The sequence below is a fragment of the Vombatus ursinus genome, unplaced genomic scaffold, assembly GCF_900497805.2.
Source record: "Vombatus ursinus unplaced genomic scaffold, bare-nosed wombat genome assembly UNPS02014798.1, whole genome shotgun sequence".
Taxonomy (NCBI): Eukaryota; Metazoa; Chordata; class Mammalia; order Diprotodontia; family Vombatidae; genus Vombatus; species Vombatus ursinus.
This window is the reverse complement of record NW_020954576.1, coordinates 1727118-1749945: the sequence shown is the minus strand read 5'-3', so window position 1 is coordinate 1749945 and position 22828 is coordinate 1727118. Positions and strand designations below refer to the sequence as shown.

The 22828-nt window shown below is 46.8% G+C and overlaps 3 protein-coding genes across 4 annotated transcripts in view; all 3 read right to left on the bottom strand.

The window, feature by feature from the left end:
* Positions 1-1392: 1392 nt before the first annotated feature.
* Positions 1393-10878, bottom strand: LOC114050156 (protein S100-A16-like). 2 transcript variants are annotated; one of them, XM_027871771.1, is made up of 4 exons: positions 10701-10878; positions 3526-3860; positions 2544-2719; positions 1393-2078 (listed from the first exon to the last, which is right to left on the bottom strand). In XM_027871771.1, the coding sequence occupies exons 3-4, from the start codon at positions 2700-2702 to the stop codon at positions 1920-1922; spliced, it is 318 nt and encodes a 105-aa protein (XP_027727572.1). In that variant the 5' UTR covers positions 2703-2719; positions 3526-3860; positions 10701-10878; the 3' UTR covers positions 1393-1919. The 2 variants fall into 2 exon arrangements, with proteins under 2 accessions (XP_027727572.1, XP_027727573.1); XM_027871772.1 differs by lacking the exon at positions 3526-3860.
* Positions 10879-12599: 1721 nt separating this feature from the next.
* LOC114049509 (protein S100-A14) lies at positions 12600-15000 on the bottom strand. The gene is made up of 4 exons (XM_027870749.1): positions 14899-15000; positions 14251-14379; positions 13174-13320; positions 12600-12885 (listed from the first exon to the last, which is right to left on the bottom strand). Exons 2-4 carry the CDS (start codon positions 14278-14280, stop codon positions 12748-12750), a joined length of 315 nt encoding a protein of 104 aa, XP_027726550.1. The 5' UTR covers positions 14281-14379; positions 14899-15000; the 3' UTR covers positions 12600-12747.
* Positions 15001-17523: 2523 nt separating this feature from the next.
* LOC114049983 (protein S100-A13) overlaps positions 17524-22828 on the bottom strand; it is an 8931-nt gene continuing 3626 nt past the window's right edge. Inside the window, exon 4 of the mRNA XM_027871478.1 lies at positions 17524-17757. Coding sequence (XP_027727279.1) covers positions 17614-17757 — 144 coding nt within the window. The 3' untranslated portion in view covers positions 17524-17613. The remainder of the gene's footprint in view (positions 17758-22828) is intronic.

Below are 22828 nucleotides of genomic sequence, written 5' to 3'. Positions count from 1 at the left end.
TTTCAGTGACAAAATGAGGTGTTGCTGTAACATTGTCTCAGGGCAAAAGGGTAGGAGAGACCTGAGGATGGTTGTTGTGCACGATCTTGAAAGGTCATTCTAGATATCCTCCTGCCTCTGTTCTCATTGCTGATCTAGAAGACCTACTGAATCTCACTTAGAAAATTCCCCTTTAGGTGGCGCAGTGGATAGAGCTCCAGTCTTGGAGTCTGGAGGACCTGAGTTTAAATCCAGTCTCAGACACATGACACTAGCTGTGTGACTCTGGGCAAGTCACTTAACCCCAATTGCCTCACCACAAAGCAAAAAAAAAAAAAAATCCCCTTTAGAAAGAAAGAAGGGAAATAACTGAGAGGAGTAGGAGTCCCTGCAGTTAGGAATGGAGACTGGAGGTGGAATAGTTGTTTAATGGATGGTAGAAGCAAGTTTGGCTTCCTGGCTCCTGGCCAATAGGCCTCCATTTCTTCATCTGTCAAATGGGGATAATTCATGCCATGCCTAAGTCCTAGGATGGTTGTGGGAACTAGATGAGAGTGCAGATGGAAAAATGTTTGGGGAAGTATGAAACTATGGGAGCAGTTCAAGGGGTTCTCTCCATTTTGGGCATAAAATGTAAGCTCTTGAGGGCAGGGACTGGGGCAGTTACATGGCACAGTGGATAGAGCACCAGCCCTGGAGTCAGGAGGACCTGAGTTCAAATCCGGCATCAGACGCATAACACTCACTAGCTGTGTGACCCTGGGCAAGTCACTTAACCCCGATTGCCTCACCAAAAAAAAAATCATACTTGAGGGCAGAGACTGTTTGATTTAGCTTTACATCTTTGTATTACTAGGTGGTACAGTGAACAGAGCACCTGGCCTGGAGTCAGGAAGATCCAAGTTCAATCCAACCTCAGACACTAGCTGTGTGACCCTGGGCAAGTCACTGCATCATGTTTGCCTCAGTTTCTTCATCTGTAACATGAGCTGAAGAAGGAAATGGCAAACCACTCCAGTATATTCACCCACAAAACCCCAAATGAGATCAAGAAGCATAGGACACAACTGAAACGAATGAACAACTACGCCCCCCAGCTCATAAAACAATGCCAGGCAAACAGTAAGCCCTTAATAAATGCTTGTTGAAAGAATGAATGAATAAATGCCTGGTCGAAGGCACATGCTAAAATCAAGAACTTCTGATTCCCTCTTCAACCCTCAACCAATCAATAAACATTTATTAAGCACCTACTATGTGCCAGACACTGATCTCTCCCGCTTGATCCCTCAGTTACTTATCTCTCCAGCTCCCTCCTTGATCCAGTGCTTTGGAATTCAGAAAGCTTCATGATGAGAGGAGGTGAACCAAAGGAAGTAGGGAGATTTAATGAGTGACACATGGGTACCAGGGTGAGGGGGGTTGAGACTCCAAATCTAGCTTTTATTGTGGAATGGAAGAGAAGAGGAGGTGAGGCAGAAGCCCCTGCTGGGGTCATTCATAGACCCAGGGGTGAAGGGTCCCCCCCCCACATCAGGTGCTCCTTTGTCCCCGCTTCACTGGGAACTGAGGGTTTGAGAATGAGTTGGTGCTGCTGGCACCAAAAATGCCACAAGTTGTTAAAGCCTCCAAGCACAGCAGCTGCAGAGAGGAGACCCAGAGACTGCTTCAGCTAAAGACAGGCAGGGGAAAGGGGGGAGGAGGTGGGCAAAGTGGCAAAGGGGAGGGGACTCTGAGACTCCCCACAGGGGCTCCCCTGGATAGCTCGACCTCCCCCAGTTCATTTGGGATGAGAAGAACAGTCCATGGGGAGAAGGAAAAGGTGAGAAAGAGCAGGGCCTGGAAGAAGACTGGAGCCTGAAGAACTGAAGTTCAAGGCCAGAATGCCCTGGTGCACTGGGAAGGGGAGGGAGAGGTTCTGGAGGAGAAAGAAGGGGCTGCTAGTCGCAGTTCTGCTGCTCCTGCTGGCGTATGAGCTTGGCGATGGGGCTGGTGATCCCGCCTATCAAGGTCCAGTACTCCTCAAAACTGATGAGCCCGTCGTTGTTGGCATCCAGGTTCTGAATGAGCTTGTCAGCCGCCTTCCTGTTGCGTGTGTCCTGGTAGGGAGTGGTAAAGGCTCATTGGGGTTTGGGGGGCAAGCTGGGTAGCCAAGGGTCAGAGTCCAGGGCTGGAGGCAGTGCGATAAAGGGGAAAGCACTGGATGTGAATCAGAGGACAGAGGTTCAAACCCCACTCTACTATTTACTACCTCTGCGCTCTTGACCTAGTTACTGCCCCTCCTTGGGCCTCAGTTTCCTAATTTGTAAAATGAGAAGGCTGGGCTAAACAACCTCTAAGGTCCCTTCCAGATCTAAATCTACGAGCCTATCATTCAATTGAGGTTGAAGTCATTTACCACCTCCCACCCTCAACCCCCCTTTCGCCTTAGAGATTTCAAAACAAAGGAAGGTCTGTCCATCAGCCCTACTCCAGGCCTCCTGGGCATACAGCCCACAGCCCTCTGGGAAATTTCCCTGTGGGGGGCGAGGGGGAGGGGATGGAAAGGGGTCCAATTCCCTTACTGTCAACATGTGGGGGAATTCTTTCTGCAGCATTTTTCGCAAATTGCTTTTGCTGATCTTGTTCCGAACGAGGCTGCGCTTGGATACGTATTTGAAAAAGTTGGACACCAGGGCATAGATTGCCAGTTCCAGCTCTGTCAAGCCTTCCTCCTCCGCCATCTCACCTGCTCAAAGTTCTTAAGGAAAGGAAGTGGGCATTAAGGAAAAGAGCTCCCAAGCCTCTGTCCAACAGAGCCTCTCCCAGCCCACCGACCCCAACCTTGGAGTGGAAAAACTCCTCCCCACCACTCCCCCCAGGAGGTAAGAGAGTACGCTCTAGCCCTGGGAACAGAGGGGAGGGTGGGTGTAGGGGCTCGGATCTAGAATGAGAATTATGTGGCTCCCCCATTCCAGGTGTTTCCCCCATCCAACCGCCCAGACAGGTTCTTCCAGTCCCTCCCCAGCCTCAGGCCCAAGGCAAGGAGCATAGCAGAACCCCAACTGTGAGAGAGGCTCCCGTGGGAAGAGAAACCGACACTAATTGACAGCCCCTCCCAATCCCACACCCTGGCCCCTCCCAGGTGTCCTCTGAACCCTCCCACCCACACCTTCCGGGGATTAGGGACCCTCTCCCCATTTTTCCCCCAGCCCAAATTCAGAGTGGAATAATTTTCCCAATCCAACCCATACTTTTCCTGGGAATAGACTTGTAGAAAGACCCTGTCTTCCCCCAATCCACATGCAGAGTGGAACAACCTCCTCCAACACACACACACACACATACACACACACACACAGAGTGGGCCACGGGCAAAGTGCCTGGGGCTGTGACCACAGCTGCAGCCACTCACCGCTGGATCTCTAAGGCCCTTTCCAGCTAGGTGGACCCCACACCCCACACCCCATAGTGCCCCATGTCACAGGCTCACACAGAATCCCAGAATCTCAGCATTAGAAGGGACCCCACCCCCACCCCCCTGGATCATCCAGCCCGACCCTGTACCTGAGCAGCAATCCTCAACAAGTGGTCCTACAGGCTCGTCGGGAAGACCTCTAGCCACGAAGGCCCTTCTCTCTCTTTAAGCAACCCCCTCCAGGCCGTCCCTGGCTCACAACTCTCCGCCCAGGCCCTAGTTCTGGGAATCCTCTTGTTACTCGAAATGGAGCCAAGCTCTTTCTGCAGACCCAATTCCTCCGTTCCTTGGCCAGGCACACCCAGCCTTGGCCACTCCAGGACTCCAGCTGTTCTAGGACATCACTCTTAAGCCACCACAGTTCTGCTTCCTCCCCACAGTCCAGAGTGCAGGACATACGCACATCCCAACAGAATAGAGTCTCCTGAATAACAGGATGTGAGGGAAGGTGTGTGTAGTGGGAGGGGGGTGGCAGGCAGGATCTGCTCTATGATTCACCACCCTTGCCCAAGTTAATCCAATAATTCAGCACAAGCGCCACATAATGATAACTGACATTTATAGGATGTTTGCAAAGTGCTTTAGGTATATTATATTCTTTAAATCCCACAACAACCTTGCCAGGTAGAGACTATCATTATTTTCCTCCCTTTTTTGCAAATGAGGAAACTGAGGCAAAGAAAGGTGAAGTGATTTGCCTGTGGTTAAACTATCAGAGGGTGGATCTGAACTCAGATCTTCCTCACTCCCAAGTCTAACATTCTAACCACTGGGCCGTAATACTGTCCCACCTCCCCATTACTTGGAGGGAAGTAACAATAACAATAATAATTATTAATAACTGCAACTACTCCTATTTCTATAGCACATGAAGGTTCATAAAATGCTTTTCTCACAGCTGTTCTATACAAACCCCCATTCTGACCCCTGTTTCATGTGTTATCTTCTATTAAAACATAAGCTTCTTAAGGGTAAGGACTGTCTTTTTTTTTTATCTTTGTTCTCAAAGAACTTAGTATAGTGACTGGCACATAGTAAACACTTAATAAATGATTATTGCCTGCCTACAAGTTTTATTATTCCCATTTTACAGGTAAGGAAACTGAGACTCAGAGAAGGTAAGTAATTTGTCCAAAGTCACACATCTAATATATGTCAGAGCTTTTATTCCTACTCCTTTCTTCTCATCCTAGGTGAGTTACAAGGTACAGATTAGTAGATTAAGGACATCCCAGTTCCAGGGCCTAGATGCCCATCCTCGCCTGCTACCTATTCTAATCTCAGATAGAAGATACCAGTTTACAGATGCTCTAACCAGGACCATTCCGGTGCTTCCTGAACATCTATGTACTAATGAGGCCCTCTTCCTGACACTCTTGCCTGCTTTTAGATAATCAAATCACCTTCACTGTCCAGTCCAGGCCTATTGATTTATTCCCAGGTCCTGGTAGAGAGAAAAACAGGGTTTCAAACAAGGATGAAAGCTCAGAAGCAAAGCTGTCTTGGCATCCTCACTCTCCTCCAGCCCACATACCTCATCCACTCCTGTCTCCTTGGTTTTCCTTATACCAACAGCAGCCATTTTTTTCCAAACCAAAACTTGGGATGCAAAAGTCTGACAAAAGACATTTTGCAGAACCCTCTCTGATCTCATCAGTTCCCATGGGTTCAATGATTACATCTAGGCAGATGATTCCCAGATCTCTATTTCTAGCCCTAGTCTCCTGATCTCCTGTACCATATCACTAACTGCCTATTAGACATTTCCAATTAGATGTCCCGTAAATATCTTGAACTCAACACTTTTTTTAATTCAGAATTCAATATTTTGACCTTACCATGTCCAAAACAGAACTAAATTATCTTTCCCCAAAAAAACCTCACCGCTCTTCCTAACTTTCCTATTTCTATCAAAGTCACCATCATCTTAGTTACCCAGGTTCTCAGCCTCTGAGTCATCAACAGTATTCACTGTCTGATTCAGTACCTCTGTATCAATCAGTCACCAGGTCTTAGGGATTCTACCTCCACCCTTCTCAAATCTGTCCCTTCTCTCCACTCACACCACAACCACCCTAAGGCAGATTCTTATCACCTTTCACCTGGGCTAATTCAATAGCCTCTTAGTCGATTTCCTTGCCTGAAATTTTTTCTCTCTCCAATTCATCCTCCACTCAACTGCCAGAGTAATATTCCTAAAAGATCAGTCACTCCCTCACTTAAAAATCTCCAGTGGCTCTCTATTCCCCCTAGGATAAAATACAAGCTACTTTTAATGCCCTTGACAATTGGCTCCAGCCTGCTTTTCCACATTATTACATATTATTCCACTTCCAAATTCTTTGATCTGGCCAAATTGGCCTTCCTGCTCTTCCTCATACAAGACGTTCTATATGCCATCTCCCACCCCTGTTCTTTGCATTGGCTATCCCCTATGCCTAGGATCCCCTCTCTCCTCACCTCCACCTCTTAGAATCCTTAGCTCCCTTCAAAATTCATCTCCTACAAGCCCTTTCCCGATCCCCCTTAGTTGCTAATGACCCTCTCCCAAATGATTTTTTATTTAGTTTGTACCTATCTTATGGTCTCCCTGGAAAGAATGTCAGCTCCTTGAAGACAGAATCTATCTCATTTCTGTCCTTATATCCCCAACATCTGGCATGGTGGCTAGCACATAATAAGCAGCCCCTCATAAATGCTTGTTGACTGATTGATTGATTAAAGCAAATACACTTTCTTTTCTTGAAATTGAACCTGGCCCAGAAAAGCCAGGATATGTATCGTCAAGGTAGCCCTCCAACTCCTCTCCTAGCCTGGTGTGCCCTAACCGTTATACCTTTTCTTAACCTAGCTGAATACCACCCCAGCCCACAGTGACCCTGCTTCCCCAGTCCTGAACCCTGCAAGATTTGTTTTCCAAGACGCTGCTCCCACATTTCACCACATACCACCTCTTGCTATCAGTAGTTTTTAACCTGTACTATCTTGTCTCCCCAGCTAGGTTAGAAACTCCTTGAAAGCAGAAATTGTGAATTTGTATTCCTCTTTCTTAGCCCAGTGCCCCAAGAAAGAAGAAGTGTTTGCTAAATGGATAATTATGCCTTTGTCCCGCATTTCCCTCTCCCCTCAAGTCCTGCCCACCAGTGTTCTAGGTCCTGGACCATCTTTCTGGGACCCCATAAGAGCTTATAAGCATCAATGTTTAAGTGACTTTTATGGAAGAAAGTGTGAGTGGGGAGGGAAGGAAAAGGGCAGGCAGGAGCTTTTCTGCCTCCATTCGGATTTTTCTTAGATCATAAGATTTGGAGCTGGAGTTCTTGGAGCTAACTTAGTCCAACTCACCCATCTTACAGGTAAGGTAACTGAGGCCCAGAGAAGGGAAACTAAATTGCCCAGGGTCACACAGATGAAAAATTGCAGAACAAAGATTTAAAGTCAGCTTCTCTGACCTGCTCTTTCCATTGTACCACAAAACCTCCATCAAGAATCAGCTCATAGGCTCCTTCTTCCATCAAGCCTTTCCTGCTCCTTCCAGGCAGAAACAACTGTCCTTCCTTTGACACGTGCTCTTATCATGTTACAGTATGTAAAAAATTCATTTGGACAAGTGTCATCCCTCCTAACAGATTGGAATCTACAGGTCAGGAACCCTGGCTTACTCATCTTTGTATTATACGCACACACCCCTGCCCCAAACACAGTGTCCTGCACACAGGAATAAATAAATAGAACAGAATAAAAATAAATATTTGTTGGATGAAATTGAACTGAATTGGGTTGGTCACTGCCCCTTCTTCCCCCACTATCTTCCTTAGCTCCTTCCCACAAACCCTTAGGGCCTGAGTTCATAGTTAAGAAAGAGGATATGCCAAGAGATGAAGGTAAGTTTAGGGGTACAGAGGGTGCTGGGGGGAATAGGATTAGTGTGTGTGGTAGAAAAGAATTCCAAAGAACACCTGCATTGTTGGCCTGAGAAAATAAGAGATCGGGGGCAGCTAGGTGGTGCAGTGTGGATAGAGCACTGCCCTGGAGTCAGGAGGATCTGAGTTCAAATGTGACCTCAGATACTTGACACTTACTAGTTGTGTGACCCTGGGCAAGTCACTTAACCCCATTTTCTAGCCAAAAAAAAAAAAAAGGTTAAAAAGAGAAAAGAAAACAAGAAATCAAACTAGGCTGTGCCCCCTGGAACATAGCCCTGAGGCCTGTGAAAGCTGTACCTTCCTCAGGAGCGTTGGGGCCAAGCCTGTTCCCCAAAGGATCTAAGGGTAAAACAGGTAATCTCCACAATAAAAGACTCAAATCCCACAGAAACATTATCCCGGGCTTCAGAGAACATCCTGCCTTCATCTCAGGTCTAAGTCCCCCAAAGGAAAAGGAGACAGAGAAAGGAAAGGGGTGGGGGACACACTAGTTTATCAAAGGGCATCCCTGTTCCCCCTACTCCACCTAGCTTCCAACCACCCTTTCCTTCCTTCCTTCCTTCCTCATGGTATTTCTTTAACCAGAAAGGTCTTGCTCTGTCCTTTCCAGGGCTGTCCAGCAACAGATATAAGGAAGGCAAAAGTTGGCGGGTGGAGTTGGTGCTGAAAGATCTGACTCCTCAAACCCCACTTGGTCTCTGGACCATGCTGGGAAGCCATTTTCCTAGGGTTGCCCCTCTCTGTTCCTTGGTTCTCGTGTACTGCTCACAACATCCACCCCAATCTACTCCACCCCCCCTACCCCACCCCCACTCCCCATGTAAGATGGGCAACCCAGTAGATAGCATCTGAAAAAATGCCTAGAGATCCTCAGAGAGTGGAGACATACAAGGCATTATTACCTTCTCTTCTCCCCCGGGGGTGGCAGACTAGCTAGGTCACTCGGCCCATCCCTAACCACCTTCATTCACCCAGCCCACACCTTCCCTCTCCCATTCCACTGCCTCCCCCATTTAACTCTGTTGACCCCACCCTCCTGCTGGTTCCACCCCCTTTTGGAGAGTCCTAAGGCAGAGCAGACCAGGAAAAGAGGATTTCCAGGCTATTCACACAACCTCCTTCCTACAAGAGGATGTACAGAGGGTGTGCCCAGCATGGACTTTGCTGTTTGGTGGGTTCTCCAGTGTGTACTCATGTAGAGGGGGAAACGGAGAAGGTTTGAGTGTTAGTGGGGCAGAACAATGTGGAGTTTAGGAATAGAATCCTTTTCCCAATTCAGAAATCCCTCCACATGGGCTGAGAAACCTGATTAAGGGATCTCTCATCCAGGGTTTCTCAGTCCCTTAAAACAGTAATTGCCTTCTCCTAGGCTAGTTCACTTGTGTGCAATGAGCTGCCCCCATATCTTCCCCTGCCCCTCCTACCATGTTCACAGCCCCACCCCAAGGCTTGCTTACTTCTCCAAAAAGACCAAATTATGACACACACACACCCCACTACACACACATACACATCTCCCTGGAACTCCTCCTAATCCTCTAGTCTCTTTCCCTCCCTTCCCTTCTTACCAACTCCCCCCAAAATGTGCCAGCTGCACTCTTGACCCTTAGGCCCCTTCCCGCCCCACCCAGAAACATCACAGTTTTCAATAATACCCCTAACTTGTCCTCCAAACCATCTCTCATCCCTACTCTGTCCTTCCCCTCCTACCTTTGCCAGCTTACCTTCATTCACTCACCTCTCTAAAACACCTGTGGCAGATTTAGAGGTGCCTCGACCTGCCCTCCTATAGCCACTCCACCCTTACCCAATTTTCACTCAAAGTCTTGAACTCAAATTCTTCTCAATTACTCCAAGAACTGAGACATGTCCTCTGGCCCTGCCCTTCTCAGACCCTCACCTCCTCCCATTGTCAACCTCCACCTACTCCTTCTACCTCCCTACCCCTTCGACCCTAGTATTCTTGTCATATAATCCCTCATATAGACACTATATAGGCAAGAGAGGTCATTCATTCATTCTTTCTGAGCCCAACCCCAGGATCCCTCCTCTCCTGAAGATGGTAGAATCTGCTCTGGGCCAGGAGCTGTTCTGCACTATTTTCAAGGCTATTGTAAACTCCTCTCCAGACCTAGCTTTGCTATACCTTGCCCACCACACACCCTCTCCTTTTACCTACTCTGGCTCATTTCCCAGAATTCCCCTTGAGCCCACAAGCACTAGGATACCCGTTCTCACCTGATGCCCCTCAACTACATCAACTCTCAACCAAAATCCTTAAGCCATTCTTTTTACTAATACATCTTCACCATTCTCCCCTTCTCCTTCTTATTTCTATCCCACCCCCACCCCCCACATCTGCCCTGTGCTCTTGGATGAGAGTTGAGGTTGAAGGAGATGGAGATGAGGAGAGAGTTGAGAGCATGAAAGCCCTTGAAGGTGTATCTACCATCACCCAACTCCATTCCAGCTTACTGATATTGGAGGGAGCTGGGCCAGACCAGGTAAACACATATGCACACCTCCTTTCTCTGGTCTCTCTAGCTACCTAGATACCCTTTTCATCTGTGATGGCATGGAGGAATTGGGATAAGGGATTGATTTGCTCTTCCCCCATCTCAGCCCCTTAGAACCTCTAAGGTACTCATATTATATCCAAGGTACCCCTGGTTCCTAGAATTGGTTGGGAAAGCACTGTCTGGTGCTGAGCTGTACAGGTGTGTCCGTACCATGCAGAGTGGTTCAAGCTGAAACTTGTTTCCTTTCCCGGGTGAAGAAGTCCTAACTGCTCTTTCCCCCCCTTTCCCCCAGCTAGCCTGATCCCTTGCACCTCCCCTGTCACCACTCCCTTCATGTATGCCTGCAGTAGGCCCTGCTTTTCCCCTCTTTGGATTCTGTTCATCTTCCTCAAGAAAGGGAATTAGGCCCATGCCCAGGGAGTTGGGAGGATTGTGAGGGGTAAGACTTGCTTTGATTTGATTTGATTTTGCTTTTTCTTCCCCCCAGGAGCAGGCACTGAGGCCCCCTGGTCACTGCCCTGGGACACTGAGAATGGATTTGGTCTGCCTAGGCACGGGTCCTCCCACCTGTCTGCTCCTCCAACAACCTCAACACTGCCCCACTTGGCTCTGCCTCCCTTTTCACCCAAGCTTGGCCCTCCCAAAATAATTCATTAACTACCGCATTCCCTGTTCCCTCCAGGCTAGCTCCTGGACAGGATTCCTCTACCCTTCCCTCCAACCTCAACCACCTACCCTTCCCTGCTGCTCCCTCCCTTCCTTCCCTCAGACTGGGGTACTTCTACGCTTCTCCCACCAGCCCCAAGGCTCTCCCAGTCTCACCTGCCTCCTAGAGTTCTCTTCCTCCAGCGGGTCTCTCTGGCCTGATTTCAGGTACTGCCGAGTAGTTCCTAGACCTGCCCAGACTCCTCCCTGACTTCTTCTCAAAGTCTCCCCTAACTCCCTTCCTGATTTGCCTGGCTGAGCTGGCTGAGTGGGGATATAAAGAGACTTAGCTCAATCTTTACCGGCCGTGGGGTTGGGCCCTTGTTAAAGAAATACCCACCTTCCCCCCCCCTCCAAAAGGGTGTGCCGGGGAGGCTGGCTCTCCCCCAACTTACCCTCCCTCTTATTCTCCACCTTCTTCATCCCTCCCTGGAGTTACAGAGAAAGGGGCTGTCATCAGCCAACTGGATCACCTGGATCATTCAGGGGACTAGTTTCAGGGGCCATAATCACCCTTGCAGACAGACCAGTTAACATACCAGCCCTGCCCAGCCTTGGGCAGGACAGGGACCCAAACTAGCCCTTACATTCCATTACAATTCCTTTCAGCCTCGGGCTTCCTGGTTATTTAGTCAGAGAACAACAGAACCCCTGGAGCTTTGCATTCTGCACCCAACTGGGGATCAGCCCAGTTCCCACTCCTCAAAAATCTGGGCCTTCCTTCCACAAAGGGTCCCATGCATTTCCACCCTTTTCCTAGACCATTCCTTCCTTTCTTTCATTGCCTTTCCTGGGCACCAAGCAAGTGGAATGGGGTACCTGGCTGTTTCACTCCCCCTACCACACCCAGTCTCCCCAGGAACCAAGAGATGTAGCTGTGATATTTGGGAAAAAACAGTGTTTCTGGAGTTGGGAGACCTAGATTCAAATCCCAGCTCTTCCACTAATAAGCTGTGTGACCTTAGGTAAATCAGTTAACATCTCTATGCCTATTTTCTCATCTGCAAAAATGGGACTAATAACACCTCTACTATCTACCTTATAGGATTGTTATAAGTAACACATGAGATAATGCAAAGTGCTTTGTAAACTGTAAAGCTATATTTATATATACACATATATGGGTATATATATACATATGCGTATATGGAGGTATGTGTATATATACATATATGTTTTTATAAGCTATTATTATTCCAGGAAAACTGACTACCAGATTATGCATCAATAAAATGAGGCCCAGAGGGAAACCCCCTCACCAAATAATCACTTAAAGGGCTCAAAGCCAAACTAGGAAAGCAGGTGTGCTACTGTCCAGTCCAGGAACCATCCTTGTTTAGCCTCGAAGGAATAAACTGATACTCATTCATTTCTACTACTCACTACTACCAAGTGGCCATCACTAACACCCATACCCCCATGAGGCTCTAGGTCCTCTCTCCCTCCAAAATCCAAAAGAAAGTCTTGAATCACATCAACATCTTTCTTTTTCTTTTTTTTTTATTAAATCAAATGATACAAAACGACCATCATTCCACAAATGCCCAAAGCACCAAGCCCCCTCACCCTCAAAATCACACCCTCCCTAGTCCCAGCCCAACCACTGTTCCTTCTGCCCATCCATTCCTTTTCTAAAGGGACAAAACCCTAGAAAGGTTAAGGTCCTAGGATGTGTGGGTGGAGGAGGATAGCGAGGGGAAGGAGGAAAGGAGGAAAAAGAAAGGGACCTGTCTGACTGGATGGTTACACTTCAGAATGGGAGTGAGGGCCAGAAACTCATTTAGCACCAAATATCCAATCTCCTAACCCCTATGCCTGTCCCTCCCTTAATCAAATCAGTCCCCAGACCCCTTCTGAATGCCCTCTCCACTCCAGTTCATGCGACCATTGTCCCTAAAAATCTGACCCTCCACCTTGGTTCCCTTCCTGTATCTCCTACTGTGTGGGGATCCCAATTCCACCTTCCAAAGCCCTATGGAGCATTCAGTGGGATGAATGCTCCACTAGGAGAGGAAGGTATACACAAAGTCTTGGGGGGGAAAGGCGAGGAATAGGGTGGGGAGCTAGGGAAGAAGCTAGAAATTTTTATTTTTGTGTTTACACAGTCTCTGGGGGGCCCCTTCCCACCCCTTCCCAAGATTCCTTGGGTTGTGGTGGTAGAGGCTCAGTTTCTCCGGGTCATGTTTTCTAGCTTCACACTCTTGGCTGCTTCTCCGATCAGTTCCCAGAAGCTCCCAAACTCTAACTTGGAGTCATTGCAGCTGCCCAAGTTGGCGATTTTCTCATCCAGCTCACAGCTGCCCTGAGGAAACACAGGGAGTGGAGCAGAGGGGAGACACCCACAGCTCAGAAAGACAGTCTTCATCCTAGCCTTCCCACCCCATCCCACTCCACCCCTCCAAAGAAAGACATAAGCCCAAGGGGGGCCCTTTCCCCCAACCTAGAGAGTAGGTTAATCAATTGGCAAGTATTTATAAAGCCCAAGGTCCTGCTACCCAGATTTGGCTGGGGAAAAAAGAAAGAAAAATAGGGAAGTCAAGGGACAGACATTCACAGGGACACAGGGCTCAGATGCCTGGGTCTTCCATACCGGCATAAGATGGGGCAACTGCTGGGTGACCAGATCCCGAAGCTCAGAAGATGTCAGAGTCTCCTTCTTCCCCTCTACTGAATACTGATGAAAGTTTTTGATGAGGGTTTCGATGGCCCGTTCCACATCGCTGAACTCCTGGGCATCCTTAGGACAGGGACAGAAGAGAGCTAAAATCAAAGATGTGCTTCCTACCCTCAGGACGCAGGGTCACCACAGAACACTCTATTTAAGGCGGGTGTTCTGGCTGTGACTCTGCCTGGAAATCTCCCTCACCCACCCACCAGTGACATTAATACTATTTATAGGTTCATCCATTGGTCCAAACACCTTCTTGCTCTGGAATTTGCTCTGTGCTCTTCAACTCTATCAATCCTCTCCATACTCCTCCCTCTTCTCGATTCCTGTCCCCAAACCACAGAAACCTCCCAAAGGCCTTCCCCCTCTATTGAGTGCCAACCTAGGAAATGCCAATGAGGCAAGAGGGGGGCACGATCCACTCAGCCCCCAGCTCTCGGCTCCTTTTCACTGTCCAGAATCATTCTCCATTTTTCTGCTGGTCCAGGTTTTTCCCTCTGCCCCCAACCAGACCCACGTGGGAAGCCTTGAGTAATAGGTTGAGCAAACCTTCCCCCCACACACACACTCTTCCAGCCAGGGCAGGTCCCAGCACGTGGGTCCTGCCTGGCTGGCTCTCCCAGGGAAGGCTCTCCAGTGACAGGCTATGTGGGAAAAAGAGCAGGTTCTTCCCTGTCTTTGGGAACTATAAGCCAAGCTATAGGCTATAGCAGAATAAATGATGGTAAGGGGCAGAAGTCAGAGGGAATCTTGGTGAGGAATGGGATGGGGATCAAGTGGGAGCCTGGGAGTCAAAGGAGGGAAGCCTGGGAATCAGAGGAAGGGAGGCTTGTCAGTGGAAGGTAGGTGGGTCCCAGAGTTGGACAGGGGGTGGGGGAGGTAAGGGGAGTCCGAAAGAGAAACTTCAGAAAAAAACAGGAAGAAAGAGAAAAAGGAAAAGAGGGGTAAGAGGCTAGTGAGAGATTCTTGGGCGGAAGGTAGGGGAATGAATGAACCAACCTCAGCATTTGCAGAATGACATTGTCCCATGGTGACCTGGGTGAGTAGGGGGCACTGGGGTCACTTCTTTAGGATCTGGGGGTGTTCTCCTATGGCGTGTCCCTGAGGGACCAGTGGCTCATCTTCTGCCTGGCAAATGTGAGAGATCTGATCTGAGGGGGAAGCTGAGGATTCCATCTCCCCCTCGCCCCACCCACCCACATGACTTTGCCCCTCCCTCCAGGAAGCTGGAAACGGGAGGTGGGGAGAGGGTCAGGGCCAGCTCTCCATCTCTCCACACCCAGAAACACAGACACACATTCACCCTTAGGAAAGGAGGGAGTTTCTGTATCAGGATACCCTTGCCTCAAAGCCCTCCTCAGTCTTGATGCCCCTAGACCCTGAAATGGTGCCAACTCTACTTCCTCAGCCTGGTCACAAACATTATCCTAATTACCCTGTCCTCCAAGCCCCAGCCCTACAATGTTTGGGTTTCCTAGTCCCACAGGCTCCCTTTCCCCTGGACTTTAAAGGAGATGGGGTGGGGTGGTATTAGTATCCCTAAAGGAGGTCTTCCCTTCAAGGTTGAAGGTAAGGCATCCCCAAGAGCAGCAGGAAAGGGGAGAGAGTTATGGAGACCCCATTATGTTAAGGCATGGGCTCACTTACCTGCTAGGGCTTCTGGGACCGAGACAGGAGGAGCCGGCTCACCTGGCCCAGCCCTTATACCTGGGGGAGTGGAAAGGAGGAGCAGGAGAAGCATAGTAGGGAGGAGAGATGGAAGAGGGGGATGGGTTTTCAGCCGGGTTATGCCAGCAGCAGCTGCTGTACACGCCAGGCTCAGAGCCAGAGAGTTCACCCCACTGCCAGGAGGGAGGGACCCAGGACTCCAAAACCAGGCTAGGCAGCTGCCCCTCTGACCCAGACAGGACAAGGGAGAAAGGGAACCTGGAAAACCTGTCATAGGGCAATGGGACAATGGGGATGGGGATGGGCGTTGGGAAAAAAAAAATAGGATCTGAAGACCAGCTGAGAAAGATTAGGGGAAAATTCAGGACCCAGGAAACAGGGAAACCGTTGTGGGTAAAGGAGGTTGGAAAGGGGGAGGAATCCCAGGAAATGGAGAAGCTGAGAAGGGAGATGGTTCAGTGGCAGGTGGCATCAAGATGAGGGAGGGGCTTATGAGTTTGCCCCTACCTCCAGAAGCCAGGGTACAGGAAATGGGGGAGGGTCAGAGAGAAGAAGGAGAGAGGCATGGTACAAAGGATTAATGTAGGAAGCTGGGACTCTCTCCCCAGCCTTCCTCACTTGGGGTCACTCTGCAGCTGATTCCTGACCTGCTGGACTGGGGAGGGAAGAGGAGTCACCCAAAGCTTTGCTGTACTTTGGATAGCCCGCCCCCACACTGTGTAAATTTGTAGAGTCATCTTTTTTTCTTTTCTTTCTTTTTTTTTTTTTTAGTCTTCTCCTGTGATTTCATTGGTGTAGGGCACTCCCAGCGAGGGGACTCCCTACATCTGCTAAATGAAACTGCTCTGTCAAGAGCATTGAAAGGTTAAGTGATTTGCCCAGTGTGAGGAGGAAATGACTTGAACCCAGAATTTCCTAAATCTGAGCCTGGCTCTCAGTTCATTTTAATGCCTGTTAAACTTTAATTCTCCTCACTTCAGCCTACTCCCATTTTCTGGGGGGAGGAAGTCCGGAGCTAGTTAGTGGGAACAAGCTCCGGGGAAGGCACCTTGTCAAGAAGCCAGCGGGATACATGAATGGCCAATGTGAGAATTAGTATTCTGCTTGACTCTGCCTATTTACAAGGGCTGTTTCATTGTTCTGTTGAAGGAGAAAGGAAGAGAGAGGGGGAGAGAGAGAGAGAGAATGCTTGTTAATTGGAAAAATAAAAGTTATTTTTTAATAAAAAATATCAATAAAAATTAATTTAAAAAGAAAACAGAGCCAGCCTGCTTTTGGGAGCTGTAGTTTCCTTTCCTCCTTGAAGATTCCTCTGGATAGGATCTCAGTACAGATGTTGAGTGGGGCCCAAGGGGGAGGGGGGGATAGGGGGACTTAACTCTCCAAACTGGTTGAGTTGCCTGCCACTCCCTTTCTGTCATCCCGAGTTCCCATCTCCCCCAACAAGAGGTTTGGCAGAGGGCCCTCCAGTCCCTGGAGCAAGTTCCTAGGAATTACAAGACCCTTGGACCTCCAGTCTTAGATACCTCCTCTAGCCTTCCGCAACTCCCATAGCCCACGGCATGGCCCCCCTGTAACAGTGAGTAGGAAATGTAAGGTGGAGAGAATGGAGGGGGAAGCACAGGGCAAGGTAGGAAGGCTGCGCTCTTTCTTCCAAGGCTCTGAAACTACTTCGGGGCTGCTGGGCATCTCTCCCTCCTAGCATTCTCATTCTGAACCCCTCTGGGCAGTCTCCAGTCAGCTCTAAGGCCCTGTGGGCTGCCCTGCCCTTGCCCCATCTTGTGGCCAGAACCTTGAACCTTAAAACTCCTATCTCAGGCTTCTCCAAAAGATTTGAGGATGGACAGTAGCTGTGCCCCTATATTCCTCTCCCTCCCCCACCCCACCTCACCATCGATCTGGAAATATAGGCAGTAAGCTCAGATATGGAGAAACAAGGGAAACAAGTCTCTAAAATTCTAATGTTGAAGCCCAAATGAGGAGCAAACATGAAATATGCCAGGAGCCATGCTAGAGATGTCAATAATAGGGCATGGCAGGAGCCAGGACACTGGGCATCCTCAGCCCACCCCCAGCTGAGGCCTCCAGGAGGAGCTCCAGAGGGGACAGGAACCATCTACCTCCCTTGCACCCTCCTCCAGAGTTGCATCACTATTGGTCATTCATTCACTCAGCAAACATTTATTGGATGTTACTATAGTCAACATAAGAAGAAGCATTGTGTATCAAATAGAGACACACCCTTGAAGACAAGACAGCTTGGTTAAAGTCACCTACTGATGCCTGGGGCTGTGTGACCCGGGTGGAGGTGACTCTCCCAGGCTACCTATGTTTCCTCACCCCAGTTTCCTATACTGATGAAATCATAGGTTCAGTTCCTAGCCCCTCTATATGTAATACTAAGCTTTTGTGGGTTATCATTTGACCTCTGGGCCTCAGTTTCTTTATCTGTAAAATGAAATCCCTGCCTAATTCACAGGGTGATTGTGATGACAGCCCTTTGTAAATCTTAAAGCACAATATATACTCTGCCTCAAGTCCAGCACCCTCTCCTGAGCTCAGGAAGAATGTCTGAAGAATCTGGGAGGAGTAAGAAAAAGTACATTTGTATTTCAAGACAACTTTATTAGGGGGACAGCGGTCACCTCGTCACCTTCCCCTACTCTCCCCCCCCAAAACCTCCTTAAGTCAGTGTCACTTCTTCCGGAACTCTGCTGCTTTCTCTTTCTTCATCTCCTTGGCCAGATCCCCAATAAGCCTCCAGTATTCATGGAACTTGAGTTCAGAATCCTGATTCACATCCAGACTCTTCATCTTCTCTTCCAAGGAGCCCACGCCCTAGGGAGACACAGAAGGTGTGTGGGGAGGGGAAGAGAAGAAGCCCCAGGGGAGATGAAATGGGACCTTCATAGAATGTCCGAACTAAAAGATAATTTCTTCAGTCCAAGGCCTCCCAGATTGTGTTCTAAGAAAGCCTAGTCTTCCCAGAGATGGGGAACGGAATTTCTGTAAGAAGTTTCCATTACTAATAATATTTTTCCTCCTAAATATGAAATATGAAATTGTATATTAAAAATACTACTTATGCATTGTTGGGGTATAAAAATAGATTTTGTTTCCTTTTATTTTGCTCCAAAATTTCTCCAGGTCCTCATTTCTCCTGAGAGAATGCTATACCTCTAGATCAGCATTTAATGTTGTTTGGATGTTTTTCAGCCAGGTCCAACTCTTCAGGACTCCATTTGGGGTTTTCTTAGCAAAGATACTGGAGTGGTTTGCCATTTCCTTCTCCAATTTATTTTACAGATAAAAAAAGTGAGGCAAACGTTGTTGAATGCCTTGTTCAGGGTCACACAACTAGGAAGGATCTGAGGCCAGATTTGAACTCAGGAAGATGAGTCTTCCTGATTCCTGCTCTGACACACCACCTACTTCGCCACCTAGATGCTGTCAGCATTTATATATGTATATTAAATATTATATAATGTATAATGATTATATATTGTTATATAAGATAACTAATTTCTATGTAAATCATTATATTATATAGATTGTTTATTATAAATCAGTATATTTAAAATCCAAAAGTGTTCTCTAGACAAATCACCTTAGAAAAGGCTGAAAGAGGGAAAAGGAAAGGGGAGGAAACCTTATTCATCTGTGTTCCAGCCCAATTATGTCTGAAAGGAAGGATCACAGATTTGGAACTAGAAGGGACCTTAGAGGTCATCCATCCCAATGCCCTTATCTTACAGATGAGGATGCTGAGGCCCAGAGAGAAGGGACTTACCCAAAGTAACCCAGCTATTAAGTGACAGAGCTGGGACTCAGGCTCCTAACCCAATGTTCATTTCTTTCTTTTTTTGGTGAGGCAATCAGGGTTAAGTGACTTGCCCAAGGTCACACAGCTAGTAGGTGTCAAGCATCTGAGACCGGATTTAAACTTAGGTCGTCCTGACTTCACGGCTGGAGCTTTAACCACTGTGCTACCTAGCTGCCCCTCCCAATGTTCATTCTAACCCACTAACCATTAACCCACTAGGCACTAATATCTAACCTGTGAGCTTTTGTTTTGTACTGTTTTGTTTTAATATTCTGGTAAGTATATTTCAACAGAATTCATTTCACTAGACTCCAAAAGGGGTCCAAGACACTAAAAGGGTTAAAATAAATCCTGAGCTAGAGGAGATGATAGAGAAAGATGGAGATGGGGGAGGTGGGGACAGAGAATGGAAAAGGAAAAGGACTCTAGGCCTTGGTCAGTGTGAGTGTTACTGAGAGCTAGGGCATCAAGGCAATGCCAAAACAGGACACCGATGCAAGTGTGTGCCTGTCCTCGGAGTCTGTCCAAAATAATCTTGACCTGTAGGAAGAGTTCTGGAAGATCAATGTGTCATGCCGGGGCTGGGAAAACATATGCTACTGTGATTATGTGACTAAGAGGAGACTTGAGGGATGTGGGATTTTGTGGAATCTTCACTCCAGTCACTGGTACTCTGCCTTAACTCATTCCTTAATGATTAACATATTCCCATTCTATCATACTCTCTCCATCTCTGGGATTCTGAAAGCCTAGTTATCACCGTACAAACCTGGAATCTTTATTCCCACCTCCCTCAACCCAACCCTTCCAATGTCCTACTCCAGATCTACCCACTCCTTCCACCGTGCTATCTGGAATGCCTATTCCACGCTGAACAAATCTGCTTTATCTTAAACCTTTTTGTTTCTCACTCCCTCCATCTTCTTACACTCACTGAGTCCTGACTCCCTCCTGATAACACAGCATCCCTGGTGACCCCTCCGAACACTGGTTGAATTTTCACTCATAACCCCAGTCATTAGTCATGGTGGGGGAGTTGAAATATTCTGTGTTCACCATTGCCACATTCAGACTCGTCCTCTACCAACATCACCCAGTACATTCTCCTCTCCTCTTTTAAAGTTTATTCAATCCGTATTTATCACCTAGTCAAGATTCTGGTAACTATTATCTAGCTATCCCCAGAATACTGTCCTTCTTTCCTCAATGAATTTAGTCACTGGTTTACAGTCTCTCTCCTCCCCAGTTCCTGTCCTCATACTAAGGAACTTGAACATACATATTCATGCTCCCCTAAACACTCTAAAATCCCAGTTATTCTATTCTACAATCTATTTCTATATTACACCTCAGATTTACCCAGAGAGGGTCATATCCATCATCTTTCCATTCCCTACAACTATTCCACTTCTATGTTCATGAACTCTGAAATACCTTTATCTGATTATAATATTTTGTGATTCTATCTTTCCTTTTGCCTTACAACTTCCTAACTCTTTTCTTAGTCCTTACCATGCCTTTGAATTCCTCAGCCTCTCAGTTCTTTCCCAGGCCATCACCCCTATAACTGTATTCTTCTCCCTTCCCTTTCTTGACCCTTTGGGTGAAATAGTTCAATTCTACACTATCCTATATATTCAAATCTCTTGTCCCCTTGACACACTGCTGATCATGCCCTACCAAGATCCAGTGGTTTATTCCCACCATCCTCTGCCTTTGCTCCTATTCTGATGCTACTGCAGAAATCCAGAGAAAAATCAAGAAACCATGTTGACTGGATCCACTACAAATTTACATTACATAATATCAACTGGGGCCTGACTGCAATGAGGTAGTTCTATTATACCTCCACAATTAAATCCCAAGCACCACAACAGTTCATCTTTTTCTTTTCTTTTTTTTAATTTTGGAGGCAATGGGGGTTAAGTGACTTGCCCAAGGTCACACAGTTAGCTAGTAAGTATCTGAGGCCATATTTGAACTCAGGTCCTCCTGACTCCAGGGCTGGTGCTCTACCCACTACACCACCTAGCTGCCCCAACATCAGTCCACTTAAAGGCTGTTAAAAGTCTGAAAAGTATGCAACTCATTAATTTATATATTCACTCATTGATTTCTTCCTTCTTTTATTTAGGAAACATATTAAGTACCTATTCTATGGTGGCCCTAAATTGGGCACTAGGAATAAAAAGATAAATAAAACCCAGCCTTTTCCCTCAAGTGACTTTGGTTTTACTGGGAGATTTAATATATGCATATCTGTATGTGCAAATGTGTAATTGTGTGTATTAATGGACAGAGTGTTGGTTTTGAGTTGAAAGATATGGGTTTAAATCATGTGTCTACCACTTACTCCCTTGGTGACTATGGACAAATCAAGACAATGAACAAGTATTTTGACTTGTCAAAAAGCCAGCTTTTGATAAGAGCCTATTGTATGCCAGGCATTGTGCCCTATAACCTCTCCAGGCCTCAGTTTTCTCATTTGTAAAATGACTAGATGAACTCTAAGGCCCCTTCCCCACCTACCTCTAAGGTTCTATGACCTTGCTTTTCCAAACACAGTGTTAGGGATCAAGAAGATTGCCCCCCTTTCTTTCTCTCTTTCCTATCCCACACCGAAATTCCTGACTCTGCTGGAAGAAAGAAATCCATAGGATCATAAAGTGGATCACAAAATCATAGATTCAGAGCTAAAAAGGACCTCAGAGGTCATCTAATCCAACTCCATTTTACAGATGAGGACATTGAGGCCCAGAGAGAAGCAACTTACCCAAAGTTGCACAATGAGTTAGTGGTAGAGCTGGACCTTGAGCTCCTAACCCAGTATTCTTTCTAACCCACTGATAACCAGAGAAAATGATAGCGAATAGGTGGATGGGTAGGAGAATTCAGAGCAAGAAAGATGCTTGTCCTTTGTTTTCAAAGAGGACCAATAACATCATGGTGTGATGTCTTGACTTGTGAGTGAACTGGACTTAAGTGATGCAGAGCTGCACAAAGTCTTCAGCCTCTCTCTTCTAGAGTCATTGAAGTCCAGTTGCAAGACAAAATTCAAGATGACCAGGGATGGGGTGAATGGCCTTGGTGTCTTCGATGTCTGACTATCAATTGGGGAATGGATGAACAAGTTGTTGTATATGGTTGTGATGAAATACTATTGTGCTATAAGAAACGATGAGCAGAATGCTCTCAGAAAAACCTGGAAAGTCTTACACAAGCTGATACAAAGTGAAATAAGCAGAATGAGGAGAATATTATACACAGTAACAGCAATACTGAATGATGATCAACTGTGAATGACTTAGCTATTCTTATAATACAATGATACAATGCAATGATCTAAGACAGTTCCAAAGGACTCATGATGAAAAAAGCTATCTACCTCCAGAGAAAAATCTGATTGGAGTCTAAATTCTGATTGAAGTATGCTTTTTTTTTTAACTTTATTTTTCTTGGTGTTTTTTTGGAGGAAAGGGTCTGTGTTTTCTTTCACAACATAACTAATGTGGAAATATATTTTACATAACTGCATGTGCGTAGGCTATATCCAATTGCTTGCTTCTCAATAAATGGGGAAGGTGGGAGAGAATTTGGAACTCAAAACTTAATTTTAAAAGAATGTTAAATTGTTTTTAAATGTAAATGGAAAAAAATTTAAAAGATACCTTCACCACATTCTTCTTCCTCCTTCCTACCTGAGAGATAAAAGTATATGTATATGTACACACCTATACATACACACACATATAAACATGTGTATGTATATACATATGTCTATATATTCACCTATATGTGTGTGTTGTTGTCCAGTTGTTTCAGTACTGTCCAATTCTTTGTGATCTCATAAACCTCTGTCCAGAGGTTTTCTTGACAAAGATACTGGAATGGTTTGCCATTTCCTTTTCCAGTGGCAAACAGAGGTTAAGTGACTTACCCAAGGTTACACATCTAGGACATTTCTGAGGCTGGATTTAAACTCAGGTCTTCCTGATTCCAAGTCCAGTGCTCTATCCACTGTACCATCTAGTTGCCTCCAGTGTGTGTGTGTGTGTGTGTGTGTGTGTGTGTGTGTGTGTGTGTGTG

Coding starts and splice junctions, on each gene's coding strand:
- LOC114050156 (XM_027871771.1), bottom strand. CDS start 2,702: ATGGCGGAGGAGGAAGGCTTGACAGAGCTGGAACTGGCAATCTATGCC. Junction 2,079..2,543: donor AATTCCCCCACATGTTGACA/GTAAGGGAATTG, acceptor ACTCCCTACCAG/GACACACGCAACAGGAAGGC.
- LOC114049509 (XM_027870749.1), bottom strand. CDS start 14,280: ATGGGACAATGTCATTCTGCAAATGCTGAG. Junction 13,321..14,250: donor GTCATTCTGCAAATGCTGAG/GTTGGTTCATTC, acceptor CCCTGTCCTAAG/GATGCCCAGGAGTTCAGCGA. Junction 12,886..13,173: donor AGTTGCCCCATCTTATGCCG/GTATGGAAGACC, acceptor GTGTTTCCTCAG/GGCAGCTGTGAGCTGGATGA.